At 40.3% G+C, this 22,938-nt stretch overlaps 1 protein-coding gene across 8 annotated transcripts in view; it reads right to left on the bottom strand.

Annotated features, from left to right (window-relative positions):
* DESI2 (desumoylating isopeptidase 2) overlaps window positions 1–22,938 on the bottom strand; it is a 50,994-nt gene that overhangs the window by 9,541 nt on the left and 18,515 nt on the right. For 4 of the 8 annotated variants that reach the window (NM_001097419.1, XM_005667960.3, XM_005667957.3 and 1 more), the window contains 3 exon segments: window positions 5,088–5,229; window positions 7,005–7,098; window positions 10,133–10,205. In NM_001097419.1, the coding sequence (NP_001090888.1) occupies window positions 5,088–5,229; window positions 7,005–7,098; window positions 10,133–10,205 (309 nt within the window). 8 annotated transcript variants of the gene reach the window in all.

Below are 22,938 nucleotides of genomic sequence, written 5' to 3'. Positions count from 1 at the left end.
GCTCAGTGGGTTAAGAACCCAACTAGTATCCATGAAGATGTAGGTTCGATCCCTGGCCTCACTCAGTGGGCTAAGGATCTGGTGTCTCTGTGGCTGTAGTGTAGATCAAAGATGTGGCTTGGATCCGACCCTTAGCCCTGGAATTTCCATAAGCCACAGGTGTGGCCACACAAAGAAAAAAAAAAGAATAGGGTCATGTCAAAAGACTCAGAAGCCATCCTGAATAAGCTCTCATTGATCAAAAAATGGGGCAAGAACCACAACTGCTCTGAACTGAAACATATCAAATATTTTTAACTCTGGGAGGAGGGGGAATCCATAATTATAACTAAATTTTAAAAAAATGTGTCACCTTTGGAGATTGCTAAAGAACTGTCCCAGGAGTCCCAAGACTATCTCCAGGTTAGACGATTTACTAAGAGGACTCACAGGACCCAGCATATAATTGTGTTCACAGGTATGATTTATTATGGTGAAAAGATACAGACCAAAATTAGCAAGGGAAAAGGCATACGCCCTCAACGGTCCTCTCCCAGCAGAGTCACGTGGGACACATTTAATCACCCCATCAGGAGCTGTGACAACACATGGGAAGTGCCATTAGGGACCCAGCATCGAAGGTTTTTATTTGGGCCTGGTCACGCAGGCACCCTCCCCTAGCATGTACCCAAACCGCAGGCTCCCAGAACCAGAGCAGGTGTTTAGTACAAATCACACCGTTGTACAGACAGTTCAGGCGCAGTGAGGCACTCACATCTGTGGGAATCTGGGGGTGGTGGGAACCTTCCTAAAAGTCAAGTACTCGGATGCAGCCAAAGGCGACTTGTACGCAGGCCTTTTCAGGGAGGCAGTCTTCAGCTTGCTTTGTTAACTTTTTTTTTTGTCTTTTGTCCTTTTAGAGCCGCACCTGTGGCATGTGGAGGTGCCCAGGCTAGGGGTCTAATCGGATGTGCAGCCACCAGCCTATACCACAGCCAGAGCAACGCAGGATCCGAGCCGCATCTGTGACCCACACCACAGCTCATGGCAACGCTGGATCCTCAACCCACTGAGCAAGGCCGGGGATCGAACCCGTGACCTCATGGTTCCTAGTTGGATTCGTTTCCGCTGTGCCACAACGGGAACTCCAGCTTCACGAACTTTTTTTTTGCCCAGGCCATCTCCTCCGCCAAACTGTCATCACGGCAGGAATCATCACATGGCCCCAAGCAGCAGCGAGACCACCCTGAAGTAGTGCCGTCAGGTGTGGCCATTTGCTAGGACACACAGGATTCGGCATGTGGTCACACTGATGGCTACGACTCCCGGCAGCAGAAGATATAAAACAAAATCAGCCATGGAAGAAAAGGCACATGGGGCAAAGTCTGGAGGAAACCAGGAGGTAAGCTGTCACGGGTCCTCTCCTTGAAAGAAGATCACATAGGACACGCTTACCTCCCCCAGCAATGAGCCGTGACAATACGTGTGAAATGCTGTCCACCAGGGTCCGCGACTCCTTAGAGTCTCAGTGCCCAAGGGTTTTTGCTGGGAACCGGTCACATGGGCACCCTGGGCCTAGAAGGCACCAAAATCCCCAATTCCCAGAGGGAAAGCAGATGTTCCGCACAAACCCAACTCCACAAACAGGTCAGGCACCAGGAGCCACTCTTCTCCGTTCTGGGAATGGTGGGAATCTTCCTGAAATTCAAGTTCCCAGAAGCCAGCCAAGGGCCAACCCTGCAGGCAGACCTTCCGAAGGACGGCAGGCTGAGGCCTGCTATGGCAACGTGTTTTCCGCACAGCACAGGAGCCAGTTCTTTTTGCTGAAGACTGGTGAGTAACAAGAGAACCAAGGCATCTCTCCTACCTTTCCTATGAGACTAAACCTCAGGGTAACCAGGGGAAGGGTCTTTATGCAGATCCTGACTCAAACAAGGTGTTAAAAAATTAGGACAATTGGGAAAATTTCAACATCGTATGTTTGAATAATAGTAAGAAATGGATGTTATATTTTTAGGTCTGATAACATATTGTAGTTATGTATGTTAAGAAGAATCCTTGTGTTTAGAGGTACGAAGTAAACTATTTACAACTGAAATGAAGTAACACCTGGGATTTGTTTCAAAGTAATCTAGGGATTTGAGTGTTATTTCAGAATGGGTCCTTTATGGATGAAACAAAATTAGCCATGAATTTATAATTTTTGAAGGTGACAGGTATATAGGGGCTCAGTATACTATTTTCTCTACTTTTATTCAGGCCGTGGGTTTTCCACTGAAAATATTAATCTGCAGAAGGTATTTAGCCCAGTGGCCTTTAGAAACAGAAATGTCATCCTTTCTGCTAGTGGCGGGTTATAGATGGGCATTTGACCCAGTTCTGACCATGAAACACGACCCACTTTGGAAAGGGTGGAAGTCTTGAAAAAGTCTGTTTCTCAGGGAGAAGTAAAGGGGGAGACAGAGCTTTCCTCTGGAGGCTCTTGAATCAGGATATGGTGCCTAAAATTGCTGCAACTTCCTGCCCCAGGAAGCTGCCCCAGGGTAGAGCCAACTCAATATCCTAAGGATGGCAGCTCAGAGAGAGAAAGCCCTCAGGTCACGGCTACCACATGACGTTGCTGAGACACTGACCACACTGGTGTGGAGCCTGCCTTATCCTGAACTTCTTGTTCTGTGAGATACAACATTTCCTCATTGTTCAAGCCAATGCGAATCAGATTTGAATGCATGTAACCTATAGAGTAGGGGCTGGCAAATTTTAGAAAGAGCCAGTCAGCAAATATTTGAGCTTAGCAGACCATTTGGTTTCTGTCACAGCTACTTAACTCGGCTGTTGCAGCTTGAAAGCAGTAAAGATGAAAGGTTAAAATACAAAATAAAAAAAAGGAGCATGGGTGTGTTCCAATCAAGTTGTATGGATAGTGAAATGTGAATTTCATATAATTTGTACATGTCACCATACAGTCCTCTTCTGACCTGCTCCCAACCATCTTTTGCTTTCAGGCCCTATAAAAACAGGTGGTAGGCTGGTGTCGGAGCACAGGATGCAGTGGTGTTTTCTGTACTGAAAAGCATCTGAACTGATAACTGTGATGACAAATGATGAAAGTCCTTAGACTTGTTGGGACAATGTTCAATAACAGAGTACATATATCAACAATTAATTATGAGTAGCTACAGTTTTGTCTATCTATAACTGGTCCTATGAAACATAGATAATGTTGCCAAAGATACAAAAAAGCACACTAGATTTAATAACTTTTTAAGAGTGTCTGACATTAAATTGGTTTGCCCTGACTATAAAGAGTTTACTAAAAATAGCCCTTACCTCCTTCACTATGCAGAATTCTAGGCTTAGGTCCATCACTTAACTTCTAGTCTTAGTTTAACAACTCAGCACTCATACGGGGGGAAAGCATGAAAACTGTGACCTAAAAAGATGCCTCCAGGGACATCTAAAATTGCTCCTTAGGCCCTCACCTCTAACATGATTTTAGGGTTAGACAGGGCTGACATGGTGCTAGAGATGCTTGGTAAAACTGTTAATTAATTTGAGAGAATAAACCAGAACCAGGAGAAGTAACGATAAAGAATAAACTAAGCACTAAATTCAGTGGTCAGGATCCGGCCTCAGTTTTCCCTAACAATCTTCAGAAGTCATTTTTGCACTCAGGGCCTGTTTCTTAGATTAGGTGCTGTCTAAAATCGCTGCTAATTTTAACCTTCTACTGGCTGGGCTCGGAACACATTCCCTACAAATGTAACATCCAGGCCAAGGAAGCTGAGCACCGCCTTCCCTCTTCCCTCAATCAGCTCAGTGCCCTCCATGGTAGACATGCATCCGAAGGACTGGTTAGTGACGACGTCTCCGACTTTTGTGGTCCTGTGAATCATCTGTCAGGTTAAAATGAAGATTCTGACTCCGTACTTCCCATGGTGGGACAGAGATGATGTATATCTTACAAATTCCTATGTGATGCTCTGATACTGCTGGTCCTCAAAAAATAATTTGAGAAGCACAGCAAGAGTCTGCTGTCCTCTTTGAAAGCTGTGCTACGGAAGCTGAAAGGGGAGGGAAAAGGGCGGGGAGCTGCGAGCTCCGCTGAGGAGGTCACCGAGGTCACCGAAGCAGCAGTGCATCCTCTCCTTCACACATTTCACAATTTCTGTGGTGCCTGCGGCGGCCACTGCCACCACCTGCTAAAGGTCAGAAGGCTGGGAAGCTGTTTCAGGTGCTATTTAATTCTCTAGATCTTATTTCATAATCTCTTGCTTTCTTCTCTCCATTTTCTTTTTTAAGGTCCTTTAATTTGGATCTCATTTTGGTCTTCTGCTTGGGATTCAAGAATTGGGAAGGCAAGTAAGTGCCCGTCTGAAAAATTTGGCACGGTAAAATTAAGACAGGAGAAATGGGAGTTCCCGTCGTGGCGCAGTGGTTAACGAATCCGACTAGGAACCATGAGGTTGTGGGTTCAGTCCCTGCCCTTGCTCAGTGGGTTAACAATCCGGCGTTGCCGTGAGCTGTGGTGTAGGTTGCAGACGCGGCTTGGATCCCGCGTTGCTGTGGCCCTGGTGTAGGCCAGTGGCTACAGCTCCGATTCGACCTCTAGCCTGGAACCTCCATATGCAGCAGGAGTGGCCCAAGAAATAGCAAAAAAAAAAAAAGACAGGAGAAATGAATTACTTATTAATAAGGAAGAGCTGGAAAAAAAAATTCAAGTTGCCACTAAAATTTAGGAAAAGAGAAATCTTAGTGGCTAAGAAGTAGAAATCACTTAGGTCTTATTTACATTCTACTTTAATTTTTAAAATATTTTCTTTCCCAATATCCAAGGCATTAATTTTTTAAAAGTGAAAGTGTAACACTGAGAAATTAGAGTAAGAAGAGACTCATTATTTGTACTCACTCTACTCACTGCATGAACAGAATTACAAAACTGTGCTGACTCTATAAAGTTATCAACTTTGGAAAGGTCATGCCTATAAAAGAAACATCCTATCTTACACAATATAAATCATCACAAAAAAAGACTGATTAAATAGAATAGTAAGCATACTGGTCAATGCTATTTATTTGAAGAACTTTGACAACAAAATATAACTTACCTCTGATAAAGCCGAAGAAAAATGATTGCAGTTTTTATGCATCAAATGATAGGCATTGCCTTTGTATTCTTTTCCCAATTCTTCTACAATTTTTTCTATATCATCTTCTAGGAAGTCAGTGCTCCCCAAAACAACAGCTTCTCTTAAAGAACAAAAAGGAAAAAAAAAAAAGGAAAAAAAGGATATAGTTGCGTGAGTTACAGGTAGCGTAGGCATGTTTAAAGACGTGCTTATTTCCAAGAGTGTTATGACTGATGTAACAAAACGGGGTTAAGGTAATAAGACTAAAAGGTAAAGGAGATGCTTTAATAATTTCAGTTATTTTTAGTTTCTACTTTTTAAAAGCAATAAACTCAAGTACACTACTTCTAAATAATGTACATGCAAAATAAGTCATTGTTAAACAGTGTCATTATATAACAAATGCAGTATCATAGTTATTTTTATTACTGTTGCACTGGGAGTTACATTATTAGAGAACCAGATCCATGCTGCCAATATTCTTGCTTAACTGCACTCGCCATCAAATGGGTGGTCACATTCTCACTTAGAAGTAATCTTTAAGTTATCTGCCACTGGGCTGCAGTGAGATGAACTATCAAATGACTAATTTTTGAAAAAGCATTATAAAACCAAATCCCTCCAAAACAGTAACCAAACCAAAAAACAAACCAACCTCTCACCTCCACCACCCCCAAACTACTACCCTGGAAATGCAACAGACATTATTCAGTAGAAAGTAGAATTTTAGCCAGATACAACTTAGGCATCCAAGAAAGCTGAAAACACTTTAAAAATCCTTTTATCTAGCAGTTTTTGACAAAAGGGAGCCTAAAGAATGGCTGGCATTAGAATACTCCTGCGTGTAAATATTTCAAATTATCTATAGGGAACCATTAACTTAGTAGTGATATTAAAAGGGTGTATAGCTCTCTACTGAATTTCAGTGTTTATGACTTCATTTCACTATTTTTCACCTGGCAAGTTGAACTACTACAGGCCTAAAAGTTTAAAGATCCTTTTAAGATTCTCAACATCACTTTAAATAGAAAACTTAATTAAGGAACGAAATTTGATTATTAGCATTCAGGTTCTCAGTGGCGTTTCCTACTCAAAGGCTCCAGAGTACACTCACACCCAGACGTTTTAAGGTTATCAATACATGTTAATACATGCACCTTAACAGCTAATCTATTCAAATTATTTGTTTAGTTATTTCAAGTTTATATCTTTTATCTTTTTTTTGGGGGGGGGGGTCTTTTTAGGGCCGCAGCCATGGCATATGGAGGTTCCCAGGCTAGGGGTCAAATCAGAGCTGCAGCTGCCAGCCTACCCCACAGCCACAGCAATGCAGGATCTGAGCCACATCTTTGACTTACACCATGGCTCATGGCAAGGCCGGATCCTTTAACCCACTGGGCGAGGCCAGGGATCGAACCTGCGTCCTCAAGGATACTGGTCAGATTCGTTTCTGCTGAGCGCAATGGGAACTCCCATTTCAAATTTATAAACAATGTTCCTTTCATTGGGCAAATGAAGGGATTTTCAAGAACGTGAGGAAGGTCACAATAAAACTTTGCTCCATCTCCCCCTAAAATAGAAGACTGAGGGGAAGCAATCATTAGATAGGAATGTTTTCTGAAGCAGAATCATATACCAAGGTAAAACCATTTTTAAAGTAGAATAACTTTTGTGGGGCTGAATAAGAGCAACAGACTAGCTCAGGCACTTTACCTGGCTGATTACTATTGTCACACAACAACTTAGGTAGATTTGATTTTAAAGTGTCAGCAACTAAAACAATGTTAAAGAAACATTTTAATTTCCTAGATGTTAATCTACAGGATGAATTCTGTATGCCTGAAAACAAGCTTTGGCACCTAAGACAGTGTAATAAAAATTATCCTCCCTACTTACTTAAATTTAAATGTTTCTCCTAGTTCAGAAGCATTTCCTGGGGAAATTTCAAATATTCCAGAAAAGGGGTAAGGATGGCCACCATAAGCAAACTCTGAAAAGAGAAAACTCATGATTTTTAGTATTTATCACATAAAATTTAACCAGTATGCTGAATTAGCTTTAATAAATGATGAGGATAATAATGATACCATCTAAATATTTTTCAGTTTAATGCTTTCACAAATATTTCATTTAGTATTTTATTCTACTACTTGAATAGAATAGTTGATGTAAGAGACTTGAAACTCTAATAACAAAAGACACTCAAAGGTAATCCTGATTTGTATATTTATTTATTCTGGCTGGAGGAGAGTGACTAACACTCAAAGATCCGCGTGTTTATCGATCATGCTCAAGTAAGTAGGTGGGTGCTTCAGTGGTTTGCCACTTTCTAACTTCAAGTGACCAAATTTCAAACTTGAACTTTACTGGAAAAACTGTTTAATAACCATGAGTTTTCATGGTTCCTGGGATGAAGATTCTTGGCTTATCTTTGGGTAAGAGTGAAACATTAGCAAACCTGAAAAACTGAATTCAATTCCTCTCATTCAAGAAAAGATAAGCTGCAAAATTAACACACACACACACTCCACAGCACATCTTTAAGCTAGAAGAGAACTATAGTGAATGTATTTCCAGGCTCATCAGATATAAACTCTCATCCAGCACAAAAATGGAGAATGGTTTCAAATCAGGAAGGAACTAAAATTTCTGGCTACAATTCTGACATGAGATACTTAGATATTTAGGTGGCAAATCTTAGTAGATTTAAAGAATTCCAAACAATTGCTTAAATTAATCTCATCACTTAGAATTTATTAAATGTAATCTTTTAAGGTCTTAGAACAAAACATGGGAAAGAATAAGGCAATTCTAACCTTACTTCTGATTCAGATCTTTCAGAAAAAGAAGCAAAATGTAGAATAAGAAAGTGTTCAGCATTAAATTCTGAAATATACATTAAAAATTTTTAATGGAGAATTTTATAAAACATTGTAGATAAGGTTAGATAGCCATGGCAAGATCATATTTAGATTTTTTAATGTCTCAATTATAGCAAGGAAAGTGTAGGCCCACTTGTTCTTTATTCTAGAAACAATTCACTTTTAGGAATGTATCTGGCCCTGGCCTTGCTGTTCTGAAACATATTTCTAATTATTCCTAAGTCATTTTCTGAATGGGAACAATGATCAGGCAGGTAAAAGGATAACGGGTTAGTATATGACACTAGGGGTCAGGTCCTAGTTCTGTTAATTATTCGCAGTAGCACTTTTAGCAGGTCTGAGCTTCAGTTTCATCTGAAAAATGCTCCCATCTACCTCAGACCGGCATGGTCATGTCGTACAAAACTTGGTGGTACTTTTAAAAACTGTAACACAACATACAAATTCGGGTAAAAAGGAATGTATACGCCAACTGTGGCAAAAGCCAAGTCAAACAGGGAGCAAAGCCACCCATATCAATACTCTAACCACTGAAACTTTCTGCGGGAACTTCACTGCTTTGGGGGATTATTTGGTAGATGCAGTCTTCCAAGTACAACAGAACTTAACATGGTAGATCTTTACAGCACTGCACCCAGAAGCAGCTAATTCAGCCTATAAAAAAAGGGATAGAAAAACACCACACTAACATATTCAAGTAAATGAACCTTTTCTTTGTATCAGCCAAAGCTGGTATGTAGTCCTCAGGGGTAACTGGGAGTAAGGTGCAATGCCATAGGCTGAGAGGCCACCAAGACTGCCCAGCTGAAGCAGACAGAAGCATTGGTGCTATACGGTAGTTTATATGCAAACGAGTATATTACTACAACCTTGATGAAACGAGCCATGTCATCTGTTTTACACAGACTATTACTACCTACAACTTGATCAGATTATCTTGTACTGAGAGAGAATGAGAACAAAGGAAAAGTTGTGGAAACAGAGCTGCTTGGTTTGAGTGGTTCTAGTTATGCTTATCATAGTGAAAGGTAATAAAGAATAAAAAGGGCTGAGTTAATGACAAAGGCCATCAATCCTGAGCAAAAAGCTAGATGTCATCAAAGGCAGGATTTGCTCAGAGATATTTTAAAACTATCCCTATGCACTTACAGGTCTACAAAAACAAATTTATTACTGAAATTCCCTCAGGAAATTGGTATTACAAGTTTGACACTCTAGCATTAATCCTTTTCCAACCAAAACCATTGTTTTTATCATACTATTTCTCTCTCTCTCTTTTTTTTTTTTTGCCATTTCTTGGGCTGCTCCTGCAGCATACGGAGGTTCCCAAGCTAGGGGTCTCATTGGAGCTGTAGCCACAGGCCTATGCCAGAGCCACAGCAACTCGGGATCCGAGCCGTGTCTGCAACCTACACCACAGCTCACGGCAACGCCGGATCGTTAACCCACTGAGCAAGGCCAGGGATCGAACCTGCAACCTCATGGTTCCTAGTTGGATTCGTTAACCACTGAGCCATGACGGGAACCCTTTACTTTTTTTTTATTTTTTATTTTTTGCTTTTTAGGGCCGAACCTGTGATATATGGAAGTTCCCAAGCTAGGGGTGGAATTGGAACTGCAGCTGCCGGCCTACACCACAGGCACAGCAACATGGGATCGGAGCCACGTCTGCGACCTACACCACAACTCACGGCAATGTGGATCCTTAACCCGCTGAGCAAGGCCAGGGATTGAACCCACGTCCTCATGGATACTAGTCAGATTCGTTTCCGCTGAGCCACAACGGGAACTATTTTTTGAAGTTCAAGGTTTCTTAGGAAGGTCAATATATATAAAAGTGAAATGGTCATGGTATAACAATCTCAAAAGGAAAATATTTTTTAAGACAGTATTTAGAATAAAAGAAAACCAAATCAATGCACACCCATGCACTCTGAGTACTCTCTCCCCAAATACATTTAATTTAGGGCATTTTTCTGAAATACAAATATAAACAAATACAGGGAGATTTTCATCTACTTTCTACAATAAAGCATGAAAGTGCATTAAAAAAAAAGAGGAAGAGCTGTTTTCATGATTTTACAACTCTTTTTAAAGGAGAAAAATCTTCAGAAAATGCATTTAGACTGTGTGTACACATACCTCTGCCATATACTTCAATTCCTGAATGAAAAACTCCAATTCCGATGGATGAGGTGTACTCGTTCATCCAGTACTGAGGGGAAAAAAGATTCAGAATATTTGTTCATTTACAATTCAACTCCACATTATTAGAGGCTACAGCTGCCCAAGTCCTTCACTGAATACTGAGGCCTTTCTAACCGCATTTCTTGGTACTCTCCTTACAGCTCTGAAACTCCGTAACGCCCCCCCTCAGTCCTGTCTCTGTGCCTTTGCTTGTGCCATGTACCAACGTGAAATGCCTTCCAGGTCCAAATGAATGTCTCAAAATATGCATAAACCAGAAGATCTAAACCTGGTTAGGTTGGGGGAAAAAAAATGATATAAAACCTCTTCTGTTAGTGACTTAAAAAAAAAAAATCACATATAATGTCTGCGTTTGTACCTATCTTTCTTCTATCTTCAGTGTTTCCTTTTATTCGCTGGTGTGCTCCCTGAAGACAGGGGTAGTTTATTCTTTTTCAAAAACATCTGGCATATATGTATGTCCTGGTTCAGCTCAAAGTTTGATAATATAGTAATAAATAATATGAGGAGCAAAAGTTAGAACAATCTTCTTACCGTTGGCCTCAAGAAAAACTCCCAGAAAAAGGGAGGGGTGAAGAGTGTGTGTGTGTGTGTGTGTGTGTGTGTGTGTGTCTGTCTGTCTGTCTGTCTGTCTGTCTGTCACGTTGGGGGGGGGATGAGAAGAAATGCAGGCCGAGGGAAGGGGGCAGACACAGGTAATGTGATGCGAAATCATGTGAGGAGACTGTGAAAGGAGTCTGGGTGGAGTGAGGAGGGTTCCATCAAGAAGGTAAAACAAGTTCCTAATAGCAAACATTTTAGTAACACTGAGTAGTGTTACAAATCTATTCTATTTCTCACTGGTTAAAGGGCAGATACTTTGTCTTTAATTTTTCTAGGTTTATTCAAGGCGCCCCCCCCCCACCCGCCTTTTGGGCTACACCTGGGCCAGGGATGGAATTAGAGCTATAGTTGCAGCAATGTGGGATCCTTAACCTGCTGAGCCACAGTGGGAACGCCAAAGCCTTTTATTTATTTATTTATTGGCCACACCCATGACATGTAGAATTTCCTGGGCCAGGGATCGAATCCACACCACAGCAGCTCCCCAAGCTGCTGCAGTTACAATGTTGGATCCTTAACCCGCTATGCCCAAAGGGAACTCCTCAAGTTTTAACCTTGGCTCCAGACCCCTAGACAGTTTCTCCCAGACCCGGGAAAATGCACATTGTCATTGCCAGAGAAAGCATAAACGATAAAAGTAGGTTTTCTTCCCCTAAAATGTTCCTGGAAGAAAAATTAAACAATAATAAACAAGAAATATTTAAAAAAGAACAGAGGACCTTCTCATCTAGATATCAAAATAATCATTCAAACAGCAGAGTACTGTTGCAGAAACAGATCCTTATATATATATAAGAATCTGGTGTATGATAGAAAGTGGTACTTATAATTAATGAAATTAATTATACTATATACATAGTGTATATACTATGACTGAGTCACTTTGCTGTATAGCAGAAATCGGCACAACACCGTAAATTAATTATAATAAAACAAAAAATGCTCAAAAAAAAAATGACACCAGGCAGCTGCTGCCCCAGCCAGAAATAAACGTTCTGTTGTTTCTTCTTAAAAAAATAAAATTAAAATTAGGGGAGTTCCCATCGTGGCGCAGTGGTTAACGAATCCGACTAGGAACCATGAGGTTGCGGGTTCGGTCCCTGCCCTTGCTCAGTGGGTTAACAATCTGGCGTTGCCGTGAGCTGTGGTGTAGGTGGCAGATGCGGCTCGGATCCCACTGTGGCGTTGCTGTGGCTCTGGCGTAGGCCTGTGGCTACAGCTCCGATTAGACCCCTAGCCTGGGAACCTCCATATGCCATGGGAGTGGCCCAAGAAATAGGAAAAAGAAAAAAAAAAAAAAAAATTAGGATTTCCCTGGTAGTTCAGTGGGTTAAGGAGCCACTGGTGTCACTGCTGTGGGGTGGGAACTTATGTATGCTGCAGGTGTGGCCAAAACAAAGAAAAAAGAATAAAATTAATGATAAGGGAAAAATTATAAGTGTGCTGATAAAATTGATTATGCATAAAAATGCATTTCACATATCTAAAAATTCCAGTGTTTCTAAAAATAATCATGTAGAAGAAAACAAAATAGATTAAAAAAATCTTAGATGGGAAAAGCAAAATGTAGAATTTATAGAGGAAAACAACAGATATTTAACATAAACATTTACAACTTTTTCTTATATAAAACTACAGAAGAACAAAAGAGAAACAACAAATGGAGGGAAAAGGCTGTAACACGAAGATGACTTCTGAGAACACCAGCCTCCCTTTCTATCTGATTCTATCTGCCTCTTGATTCTGGACAGCCTGAACTTGGATGGCGAGTTAGGGAAATGAGTGGTACCTTTTTATCTGACTCCATTTGGTTTTGAATGGAGAGTAGAGAGGATACAGATAGCAAGGAATTTCTCAATATATTTATCCACATCTATGTTAATTCCAGAATTTGGGTGGCAAAACCCCCACAAAGTGAGTAATCATAGAAGAAATTAGTGGCTAACAAACATGAATTAATAATCTCATTAGTAAACAGAGAAATGCTAATTAAAACAAAAAACTACCATTCTTTTTTTTTTTAATCACCTGGATTGGCAAATATAAAAAATATTGCTAATATTGGTGTTGGTGAGCATGTCAGGAAGATACTGCAGAAACACGCATCACTGACAAGCAATCAACCATTCCATCTCCCGGACGCTAGTCTACAGCAGAGCTTGAACAAATGCAGACACATGTCCCAGGGTATTAACTGCAGTTGCCTCTAACACTGAAAAACTGGAAGCAATCTAAATATCAGTAGGAGACGGGCTACACAAGTGATGGTAAATCCACATTATGAACTATCACACAGCTGCTAAAGAAGAATGAGTCAATATATAAGGACATAAAGCAAAAACATTAATCCATTATCTGTATAACCCATTATCTGCAACATGATGACATTTTTGTAAGTTAAATAAAGATGCCCTGTGTATATGTTTACATGACAAATATGGGTAAATAAAACAAACCCCCACCAACTACAACAACAACAAAGGTCTGAAGCATTACAGAGCAAACTGTTAACAGTTTGGGGGAGGGGAAGCAATAGAGTGGGTGTGGGACACAGGAGGGTAAAACAGTACTTTCACTTTCAGCCGCATGTATTTCAGGATGGTTTTGCTAAATTTACGAATTATGTGATTTACTTTTAACCGTTTTTAAAGTGAAACACTATATTCTCTTAGCTTAACAGGTTTCAATTTATTTGAACATTTAAACTATCTTAAAAGAACAGCCTGCATATAAACATCATAAGCGGCAGCATTATTTCTATTAGCAAAATACTGGTAACAATTTAAACGTGTACCTATAAGGTACTGGTGCATAAACTATTATAACGAACAATATTTAGAATACTATGGAATCATAAAAAGAAGGGGGAGAAACTGATGGGGAGTAATTTCCAGGATATATGTTAGGAGAACAGAAGCTGGTTTGAAGATGCTTCCATGGGTCAACTTTGGGAAGATCTGAATAGCAAAAAGAATAATGACAATAATGGGCTACAGCATATTGAATAAAAAAATAATGAGTCCACAGTAATACCAAAGGGGGGAAAAAAGTGAAAGGAGAGAAAGCTCTTTACAGAGGAAAGACAGCTACTAAATATAGATGTCAAGGCAGAATTGGATAATCACCATTTTGCAGCCCCCAGCAGATGCAGGCAAAGGATCATAGGTGCTAAAACCCCTGGGAGAAGGTTGTTGGAGAACAATGTTCCCATAGGCTCAAAGTATCAGCCCCATATTTTCCTAAATTATGAGGAGAAAAAGATACCTTAGTAATGGAAAATTATGGTGAATATCACTTATTCAAGTGACTAAACTAAGCGTCATCAATAGTTGGACAAACTGATGTTACGTGCCTCCTGGATGTGATGAAACAGAAAGGCTGCAGCATTCCCCCTGTCAGTTTTCTTGTCAAATGTATTAAACAGAATATCACCAGAAGGAAAGATCAGGTAAGTCTGGATTGTGGGACCTTCTAGAACAAAAGTAGCCTGGTCTTTAAAACAGCTACAAGCAATGAAGGAACAGAGGCTGGATCCTAGATTTAAGAAGAAAAAAAAAAAAGCTAAAAAGACATTATTGGGATAACTGAGGGAAAGATGGACTATGCATTAGACAAATTCTTGTGCCAACTGAAAATTTCCCGGGTGTGTAAAGCAGTACTGTAGCTCGGTAGCGAAGGTCTTGGGCAATACATGGTGGAGTATGCAGAGAGGGCTGTGACAGTTTGTGTGAGTGTGGGCAGAGGAGGCTAAAAGAAGGCCAACATGGTTAAAACTGGTCAATCTAGATAGAGTACATAGAATATACTCTTCTTCTTTTTTTAAAGAATGTACTCTTCTTTCATTTTTTTTTTTTGGAAGATGTAAACATTTTCAAAATGAAAAAGGGGAACTAAAGAGAAAGAGCTAATCCTTGCCTCCTTCCAGCAGAAAAGATTCCAAGTTTCTTGCTATTCTCCTACTTCCTCACCCTTTTACAGAAACAGGGTAAAATACCACAGGTGACCATGCTGGTCTGCATACAAATTCTAAGTGCCTTTATTAATAAAAAGGTTAGTTATAATTAACATAGAATATTCTATTAGTTTCAGGTATATAACACAGTGATTCCTTATCATGTTATGAAATGACCAGTGCAATAAGAGCAGCTACCATCCACCACATACCAAGTCGTGGCGGTATTATTGACTATATTCTCTGGGTAGGACAGTTCCGTATTTCAGTGTGGTAAGCCTGTACCTCTTAATCCCCTTCACCCGTTTCATCCATCTTCCGACCCCGCTCTCCTCTGGCAGCTACCAGTTTGTTCTCCACATCTTTGAGTTTGTTTCAGCTGTTTTGTTCATTTCCTTTTTTTTTTTTTTAAAGATTTTATTTATTTATTTATTTTTGTCTTTTTGCCATTTCTTGGGCTGCTCCCTCAGCATATGGAGGTTCCCAGACTAGGGGTCTAATCAGAGCTGTAGCCACCGGCCTACGCCAGAGCCACAGCAACAGGGGATCCGAGCCGCATCTGTGACCTACACCACAGCTCACGGCAACACTGGATTGTTAACCCACTGAGCAAGGCCAGGGATCAAACCTGCAACCTCATGGTTCCTAGTCGGATTCATTAACCACTGAGCCACGATGGGAACTCCCATTTCTTTTGTTTTTAAGAGTCTACATATCAGTGAAATCATATAGAATTTGTTTTTCTCTGTCTGACATTTCACTTAGCACATGATATTCTGCAAGTCTATCCATACTGCTGCAAATGGCAAGATTTCATTCTTTCTTTTAAATGGCTGGGGAATATTCCAGTGTATTTATACAGCACATCTTCTTTATCCACTCATCCACTGATAGACATTTAGGATACTTCTGTATCTTGGCTACTACAGTCAGTAGTTTCTTTGGCAGCCAACCTCTGGGACTTAAACTGTCTCAAAATTGTTTTAAATTGAAAAAAATCTCATTGCTTATATTGTTTGCAACCAATAATTTGGTCTTATTTACTACTGACTTCCTTCACAGCAGCATCAGCAGGCTTTTGTTCTGGATGCAGACAGCTCCTACCTAGTTATCTTTTCTTCTTCTACAGTGTGAGCCTCTCTTTCAAAATACAGACCATTTTAGAAAGAGATAGATCATAGTAGTTGTCTGCAATAATCAAAAGGTTTTAAACTCTTAGTAAATTGAACATTTCCATTTAATATCTAACATCATTTAATTTATACAACTTTTGTTGATCAGTTAACAGCCTTCTGAAAGTGCTTTTATAATTTCTATAATGAGAATCTAAATGTTTTTATTAAGAGACAAAGGTTTTCACGAAAACAAACAAACAAACAAAAAACAAAACAAAAAACTACACAGTGAGTTTTAGCCAAAGAGTTAAGACAGTGTTAGGACGGGAAAGTACTTGTCAGAGTGGGGATCCTGGACTCAAAAATCTTTTACTCTCTGCTCTTTCTGCAATGAAAATAATCTCTTCCACGTTTAGAACTTCTGTACGGTGCCTGGGTATGTACTATATATGTATTATTTCAGTCGGAAGTTTCCCTGCATTCAAGACTTTATATTCCAAAAAATAAAAGGGTAGTTTTGACACATTTCATAAACTGAAGAATCTGTAAAATGAGAGAAACGAAAACGAGAGAGAAGTGTACCACCTAAAAATTTGGTCAGTCCTTTGGGGTTCAATCTAATGAGACCTGATCTATATAAGGTTTGTAAAGAACTGCTGAGACACCACAATGAAAAATGAATACCTGACAGCTTTGCAAGTAGTAGTGTTACTTCCACGCTTAGATGCAAAGTTGGACAATCTGGTCGAGAGTTTCTGCTCAAGGTTACAGAAAGCCTGTAAGTTGCTAGGAAAAGGATTTCTTAACCCAGAGATGATTCCTTTGGGCAGTTTAAAAAGCAGTAGTTGGAGTTCCCATCGTGGTGCAGAGGAAAAGAATCCGACTAGGAACCATGAGGTTGCAGGTTCGATCCCTAGCCTTGCTCAGTAGGTTAAGGATCCAGCATTGCCATGAGCTGTGATGTAGGTCACAGACGCGGCTCGGATTCCGCGTTGCTGTGGCTCTGGCGTAGGCCAGCGGCTACAGCCCGGATTCAGCCCCTAGCCTGGGAACCTCCATATGCCTCAGGTGTGGTCCTCAAAAGACAAAAAAATAAAATAAAATAAAATAAAATAAAACACATCAATTAACACTGATGTTGCTTATTCACTGGGACAGTGATAATGAGGGACTCAATAATTCTTTACTTTTCATGTTTCTTTGTATCTTCTATCCCTAAAAGCTACTCCAAATGTAAGAGTTAATTTATTTTCAAAATTAGAAATCTATGACTAGATTACCTCTGCTGACCTGACAGAAACAAAAATGATTATAAAGAATACTATGAACTGCTGAGAACTATAAAATATTAATAAAGGAAATTAAAGAGGATGCAAAGAAATGGAAAGGTAGCCCATGCTCTTGGATTGGAAGAACTGATATTGTTAAAATGGCCATTTTACCCAAAGCAATCTACAGATTTAATGTGATCCCTATCAAATTACTCCTGACATTTTTCACAATTAATCTTCAACAAAGGAGGCAAGAATACAAAATGGAAAAAAGTCTCTTCAGCAAGTGTGCTGGGAAAACTGCACAGCTGCATGTAAATCGATGAAATCAAAACACACTCTCACATCATGAATGAAAATAAACTCAAAAGGGCTTAAAGACTTTAAACATAAGGCATGACACCAAAAATTCCTAAAAGAGAACACAGGCATTCTTTGACACCAGCCTTATTAGAAATGTTTTCTTAGGTCAGTCTCCTAAGACAACAGAAATAAAAATAGGAATTCCTGTCGTGGCTCAGCGGTAACGAACCTGACTAGTATCCATGAGGATGTGGGTTCGATCCCTGGCCTTGCTCAGTGGGGCAAGGATCTGGCATTGCTGTGAGCTACAGTGTAGGTCATAGACAAGGCTTGGATCTGGCGTTGGTGTGGCTGTGGTGTAGGCTGGCAGCTGCGACTGTGATTTGACCCCTGCCCTGGGAACTGCCATATGCCTCAGGTGTGGCCCTAAAAAGAAAAAAAGTAAACAAATAAATGTTGGAGAGGGCATGGAGAAAAGGAAACCCTCCTACACTGCTGGTGGGAACGTAAATTGGTACAACCACTATGGAGAACAGTATGGAGGTTCCTCAGAAAAGTGAATATAGAACTACATATGGGAGACAGGATTAAGATGGCGGAATAGAAGGACTGGAGCTCAACTTCTCTCCTGAAAACAACAAAATTCACAACTAAAGGCTGAGCACTCTTCACCCAAATGGACCGGAAACCTTAAAAAAAGATATCCTACTCCAGAAGAAAGAGGAGGCCACATCAAGAGGTAGGAGGGGCGATTTCACGATATAAACAACTCCATACCTCCTGGGTGGGAAGCTCCACAGTCTGGAAACTAACTGGTTCACAGAGACTCACCTACAGGAGTGAGAGTTCTGAGCCACACATCAAACTCTCATGTGTGGGGATCTGACACGGGGAGAAAGAGCCCCCGGAGCATCGGGCACTGAGGGCCAGTGGGGCTTGTGTGCAGGAGCTCCACGGGACTGGGAGGAACGGAGACCCCATTCTTAAAAGGCGCACACAGACTTTCACGTGCACTGGATCCCAGGGCAAAGCAAAGTCTCCAAGGGAATCTGGGTCAAACCTGACCACAGTTCTTGGAGGACATCCTGGGAAAATAGGGGTGAACATGGCTTGTTGTGAGGGAAGGACATTGAAAGCAAAGCTCTCGGGAATATTCAGCAGCTGCCTTTCTCTGGAGGTGGCCATTTTGGGAAAATCTGGCCCCACCCGTCAGTCAGGGCTGAGAAGCCCCAGGGCAAACAACAATCCAGGTGGGATCACAGCCCCGCCCCTCAGTAAAGAGGCTACCTAAAGAGCCTCAGGCACACAGCTGCCCCTAATCCCATCCAGAGACTAAGCCTCACCCACCAGAGGGACTAGAATCAGCTCCACCTCCAGGGGGCAGCATCAGCCCCTCCCATCAGGAAGCCTACAGCAAGCCTCCATACTGACTTCAGCCACAAGGGGGGCAGACATCAGAAGTAAGAGAGGCTACAACCCTATTATCTGTAAGAAGGTCACCACACCAAAAAACCTATAATAATGAAAAGACAGAGGATTATAACCCAGATGAGGGAGAAAGGAAAAATTCCAGAAAAACAGCTAAGTGAGGAGGAGATTCTCAGCCTCCAGGGAAAAGACTTTAGACTGTCGATGCTGAAGATGATGCAAGACATTGGAAATAAACTGGAGGCAAAGATGGATAACTTACAGGAAACACTGACCAAAGAGATACAAGATATAAAACTTAAACAAGAAGAGATGCAAGATGCAGTAGCTGAAATAAAAAATTCACTAGAAGCAGCCAACAGCAGAATACAGGAGGCAGAAGAACGAATAAGCAAGGTGGAGGACAGAGTAGTGGAAATTACGGATGCGGAACAGAAAAGAGAAAAAAGATTGAAAACAAATTAAGAGAGTCTCAGAGAACTCTGGGACAATGTTAAACGCACCAACATCCGTATTATAGGGGTGCCAGAAGGGGAAGAGAGAGAGAAGGGGACAGAAAAAATATTCCAAGAGATAATAGCCGAAAACCTCCCTCACATGGAAAAGGAACCACTCACTCAAATCCAGGAAGCACATCAAGTACCATATAAAATAAACCCAAGGAGGAACACCCCGAGACACATATTAATCAAACTGACCAAAACTAAAGACAAAGAGAAAATCTTGAAAGCAGCTAGAGAAAAGAAACAAGTAACATACAAGGGAACCCCGATGAGGTTATCGGCAGATTTTTCAACAGAAACTCTGCAGGCCAGAAGGGAGTGGCATGATATCCTTAACGTGATGAAAGGAAAAAAATCTCCAACCAAGATTACTCTACCCAGCAAGGCTCTTATTCAGATTTGAAGGAGAAATCAAAACCTTCACAGATAAGCAAAAGCTGAGAGAATTCAGCAACACTAAACCAGCCTTACAACAAATACTAAAGGAACTTCTCTAGGCAGAAAAGAACAAGAGAAGAAGGAAAGGGAAAAGAGCAGCAAAAACAAATCCAAAGTAATTAAAAAAATGGCAATAAGAACATACATAGCAATAATTACCTTAAATGTGAATGGACTAAATGCCCCAAACAAAAGACATAGACTGGCTGAATGGATACAAAAACAAGACCCATATATATGCTGTTTTCAAGAAACCCACTTCACTTCTAGGGACACATACAAATTGAAAGTGAGAGGATGGAAGAAAATATTTCATGCAAATAGGGATCTAAAGAAAGCTGGAGCAGCAATACTCATATCAGACAAAATAGACTTTAAAATGAAGAATATTTTAAGGGACAAAGAAGGACATTACATAATGATCAAAGGATCAATCCAAGAAGATGATATAACAATTTTAAATATCTATGCACCCAACACAGGTTCACCACAATATATAAGGCAACTGTTAACAACCTTAAAAGGAGAAATTGACAATAACACAATCATAGTGGGGGACTTTAACACCCCACTGACAGCAATGGACCAGATCATCCAGACAGAAAATCAATAAGGAAATACAGGCCTGAATGAAGCATTAAACCACATGGACTTAATAGATATTTATAGGACATTCCATCCAAAAGCAACAGAATACACATTCTTCTCAAGTGCACATGGAACATTCTCTAAGATTGATTATATCCTGGGCTACAAATCCAACCTCAGTAACTTTAAGAAAACTGAAATCATGTCAAGCATCTTTTCTGACCACAACGCTATACGACTGGAAGTCAACAAGAAAAAAACTGCAAAAAACACAAACACGTGGAGACTAAGCAACATGCTACTAAACAACCAATGGATCACTGAAGAAATCAAAGAGGAAATTAAAAAATACCTAGAAGCAAATGACAACAAAGACACAACACTCTAAAACCTATGGGTTGCAGCAAAAGTCATTCTAAGAGGCAAGTTTATAGCAATACAAGCCCACCTCAGGAAACAAGAAAAAGCTCAAATAAACAAGCTAACTTTACATATAAAGCAGCTCAAGAGAGAAGAACAGACAAGACCTAAAGTTACTAGAAGGAAAGAGATCATAAAGATCAGAGCAGAAATCAATGAAAAAGAAACAAAGAAAACCATAGAAAAGATCAATGAAACAAAAAGCTGGTTCTTTGAAAAGATCAATGAAACAAAAAGCTGGTTCTTTGAAAAGATCAACAAAATTGATAAACCCCTAGCCAGACTTATCAAGAAAAAAAGAGAGGACTCGAATCAAAAAAATTAGAAATGAAAAAGGAGAAGTAACAACGGACATCACAGGAATAGAGAGGATCATATGAGACTACTATATGCAACTATACACCAATAAAACGGAAAACCTAGAAGAAATGGACAAATTCTTAGAAAAGTACAATCTTCCAAGACTAAACCAAGATGAAAGAGAAAGGATGAATGGACCAATCACAAGAACTGAAATTGAAACTGTGATTTAAAAACTTCCAACAAACAAAAGTCCAGGGCCAGATGGCTTCAGAGGCGAAATCTATCAAACATTTAGAGAAGAGCTAACACCTCTCCTTCTGAAACTATTTCAAAAAATTGCAGAGAAAGGGATACTCCCAAACTCACTCTATGAGGCCATCATCACCCTGATACCAAAACCAAAGATACCACAAAAAAAGAAAACTACAGGCCAATTTCACTGATAAACATCAATGCAAAAATCCTCAACAAAATACTAGCAAACTACATCCAACAATACATTAAAAGGATTATACAGGAGTTCCCATCATGGCGCAGTGGTTAATGAATCTGACTAGGAATCATGAGGTTGCGGGTTTGATCCCTGCCCTTGCTCAGTGGGTTGACGATCCGGCATTGCCGTGATGTGGTGTAGGTTGCAGATGTGGCTCGGATCCCGCATTGCTGTGGCTCTGGCGTAGGCCGGTGGCTACAGCTCCGATTGGACCCCTAGCCTGGGAACCTCCATATGCCACAGGAGCGGCCCAAGAAATAGCAAAAAGACAAGAAAAAAAAAAAAAGATTATATAGCATGATCAAGTGGGACTTATCCCAGGGATGCAAGGGTTCTTCACTATCCCCAAATCCATCAGTGTGATACACCACATTAACCAACTAAAGAATAAAAACCATATGCTCCTCTCACTAGACGTGGAAAAAGCCTTTGACAAAATCCAACACCCATTTCTGATAAAAACCCTTCAGAAAGTGGGCATAACGGGAACCTATCTCAACATGATAAAGGCCATATATGACAAATCCACAGTGAACATCATTCTCAATGGTGAAAAGCTGAAAGAATTCCCGCTGAGATTAGGAACAAGACAAGGATGTCCACTCTCGCCACTACTCTTCAAGATAGTTTTGGAAGTCCTAGCCAAGGCAATCAGAGAAGTAAAAGAAATGAAAGGAATCCAAATTGGAAAGGAAGAAGTAAAACTATCACTATTTGCAGATGACATGATACTATACCTAGAGAATCCTAAAGATTCTACCAGAAAACTGTTAGAGCTCATCCACGAATTTGGTGAAGTCGCAGGATACAAAATCAATACACAGATATTGATGGCATTTCTATACACTAACAATGAAAGAGAAATTACAGAAGCAATCCCGTTTACCATCGCATCCAAAAGAATAAAATACCTAGGAGTAAACCTACCTAAAGAGACAAAAGACCTGTACTCTGAAAACTATAAGACACTGATGAAAGAAAGCAAAGAGGACACAAATAGATGGAAAGATATACCATGCTCGTGGATTGGAAGAGTTAATATTATCAAAATGGCTATACTACCCAAGGCAATCTACAGATTCAATGCAATCCCTATCAAATTACCAAGGACATTTTTCACAGAACTTGAACAAAATACTTTAAAGTTTGTTTGGAAGCACAAAAGACCCAGAATAGCCAAAGACATCCTGAAAAAGAAACATGGAGCTGGAGGAATCAGGCTCCCACACTTCAAACTATACTACAAAGCAACAATCATCAAAACCGCATGGTACTGGCACAAAGACAGACATATAGATCAGTGGAACAGGATAGAAAGCCCAG

Source organism: Sus scrofa, chromosome 10 (assembly GCF_000003025.6).
Source record: "Sus scrofa isolate TJ Tabasco breed Duroc chromosome 10, Sscrofa11.1, whole genome shotgun sequence".
NCBI lineage: Eukaryota > Metazoa > Chordata > Mammalia > Artiodactyla > Suidae > Sus > Sus scrofa.
This window is presented reverse-complemented; position numbering and strand designations above follow the sequence as displayed.